The sequence below is a fragment of the Antrostomus carolinensis genome, unplaced genomic scaffold, assembly GCF_000700745.2.
Source record: "Antrostomus carolinensis isolate BGI_N321 unplaced genomic scaffold, ASM70074v2 scaffold40812, whole genome shotgun sequence".
Classification (NCBI taxonomy): Eukaryota; Metazoa; Chordata; class Aves; order Caprimulgiformes; family Caprimulgidae; genus Antrostomus; species Antrostomus carolinensis.
In genome coordinates, this window is record NW_010300938.1 from 14384 (window position 1) to 16966 (window position 2583).

The 2583-nt window shown below is 40.8% G+C and overlaps 1 protein-coding gene across 1 annotated transcript in view; it reads right to left on the reverse strand.

Moving 5' to 3' along the window:
• Positions 1–1312, reverse strand: part of ATP6V0A2 (ATPase H+ transporting V0 subunit a2) — a 14999-nt gene extending 13687 nt beyond the window's left edge. Inside the window, exon 1 of the mRNA XM_010163295.2 lies at positions 1238–1312. Within this exon, the coding sequence (XP_010161597.1) occupies positions 1238–1253 (16 nt within the window). The 5' untranslated portion in view covers positions 1254–1312. The remainder of the gene's footprint in view (positions 1–1237) is intronic.
• Positions 1313–2583: the final 1271 nt, after the last annotated feature.

Consider the following 2583-nt stretch of genomic DNA (forward strand, 5'->3'; position numbering starts at 1 on the left):
AACCAGGGGCTTATGGAGTGCTAGTAATAAAATACACAGACCATTTATTTTTTGGAAGTTTGCAGAACTAAGCTATCTTCAGAGCCACCTAATTAAGATTTTCCAACCACAAGTTCTTTTTAAAAAGCTTTTAACATTTCATAGTATCTCTTTGTTGCTGCAAGATATCACTTTCTGCTCATCAGGCCATCTGCCAAAAATTGACATTCTACTCATTGACCCATGTTTGGAATAAAGAGTGTTCAAACAAGGCAGCTTAAGCAACCTTGACAACAAATGCAACTCATGCTGGGCAGGGACATCGTCGAAACAGCCACTGGGATGGTTTGGCATGACCAGCACGTGCCTCTGATAAGAGATCCCAATAAAAAGAATCCTTCAACCTTAACTTCCTCAGGATACAATGGAGAAATCTGCATCTTGGTTGTAATGCTCTACATACTCTTCTCTATTCATCAACTACCATGTGAATGCAATTATTAATAACTTGATGTATTTTTGAGGGTGCTTGGAAGTTTAACAGTACTGAGTTACATCACATGAAAACCAAAGTTTATCTTCTAGTCAAGGAAATATCCAGAGTAAAGCTTCCATTTCCCTAGCAGAGTTTTAAGCAGTCGGTACTGACATTGCCTCAACTATTTATTAGCAACACACTAGCAACTCTTCTTCACCCCTGAGCTTAAAAAAATCCCAATCTATATTTAGCACCGGTTATAGTGTAAGTAAATTTTACAGCTCATAAAAGCAAGAAACTGAGGTCAGAGGTAAAACACTGGAACAGGTCACACAGAGAGGCTGTGGAGTCTCCGTATGCAAAATCCCACTGGACACAGTCCTGGACAACGGGCATTAGCTGCCCCTGCTTGAACCGGAGGTTGACCAGGTGATCTCAAGAGGTCCCTTTCAACCTAAATGACTCTCTGATACACTCAAAACTGCTGCAGCATATCAACAGAAATTAAGGAATACATTTGTATGTTCTGACCCAATTCAGTGCTACAGACAAATCATCTCCAGCTCCACAAAATCTACATAAAAACTCTACATATGAGGGTATGTATGTGTATTTTTTCAAATATGTGAATTTTTTTTGAGATTCTACAGCATTCAGATCATACAAGACTAAGAAGATTTAAAAAACCCTGTAGCTGAAACCCACTGTAGTTTCGCTCTAGCAATGTAAACTTTAATAATGCCACTGATGAGAAAGGGCAGCCATGAAAGTAAAGCTCACCAAGGATTCTTTCCATTTCTTCACACTTCTTTACTTCATTCACAAACTTTCTCTGAAATACACTTACATTTGGGTTAAGCTGAAGGAGAAGAACAAAATGCTTTTTAGGTATTTAAAACAGCAACCACCCCTAAAAAAAAAACAGCTATTTGTGTGACTTCATGGAGACAATTTTGCATGTATTCTATCTGCTCTCTTTCTACAAAGTGCTTTTCAGCTAAGAAGGTATGAAAACCTAACAGGATTAAAAAGTCTTCAAATAGCAAGGTTGGTTTTATTAAAGTAGAATTATCCATGCCTTTTGATAGTTTTACTCAAATAACAAAATAACTAGTCCTACCGGAGAAACCATTCCTAATCTGATTTCTAGAGTTTTAAAATACCGCTTAACAACTTCAAATTAAAAACCAAACCCTCTACCAGCAAATTTTATCAATGGATTTCCACAGCATCTATTTGAAACGTTATGTTTTGGAAGGATCTTTTTACATACATCCCCATATGAGTGTGCAATGTCTCTGACTCTCAATTCTGCTTTCAAATCAGACCCAATAATACGTTTTTTCTGGAATAAATGGCATGTCAGATACCTGGAATGGCCACAATGTTAAACATAACACCCACGTAACGATTCTTACATATATATCTCCTCCTACCTGCCATATTTACTAACTAGCTGTTAAGTTCTCCCAGCTTTCCTTGCAAGATTTTGCAACCTACATTTCTGAAGCATACTTGGAAGAAATTCCAAGCTCTCAGTCAGCAAGCAAAGATCATATAATTACAATGAGACAACACAGAAACAAGGTTAATTATTACCCAACCCAATTTTATGTTAGTCAAGCATGTAGTTTCCTCCAAGGTGAACTGCTCCTCCAGGAACAGGCATGTTTTACAAACCAGCAGTTTGCGACGTTGAAGAAATAAGCCTGGAGAACAGCTAAGATGTTTCTATGGATCTGCCAGTGGGGTGGACACATATGTTAGCTGTGCCCAAGCCAATGTGGCTTCAGGTGGGTAATGAGCTCTCCCACGGGATCCTACTGCTAAAAACCCCACATTTAAGCTCTTTCTGTGAGAGAGGTGGGATACAGTCACCCCACAACACCCCTCTCTCGAGTCTGGGGGAAGCTGGGGCTCCACACTGACTGTCCATCACCCCACCTCGCTCTCAGGCGAACAGAATAGAGATATCAGGCACGGATCTGCAAGCCAGCGGGGAGAGAAGGAAGAGGAGCAGTCTTGGGGTGTCTGACATCGCACCACCGGAATGGAACCCACACCCACCCCGCGTCGCCCTCCCGGGGTCCTTTTACCTCCCCCCGCTTCTCCCAGAAAGCCCCGCC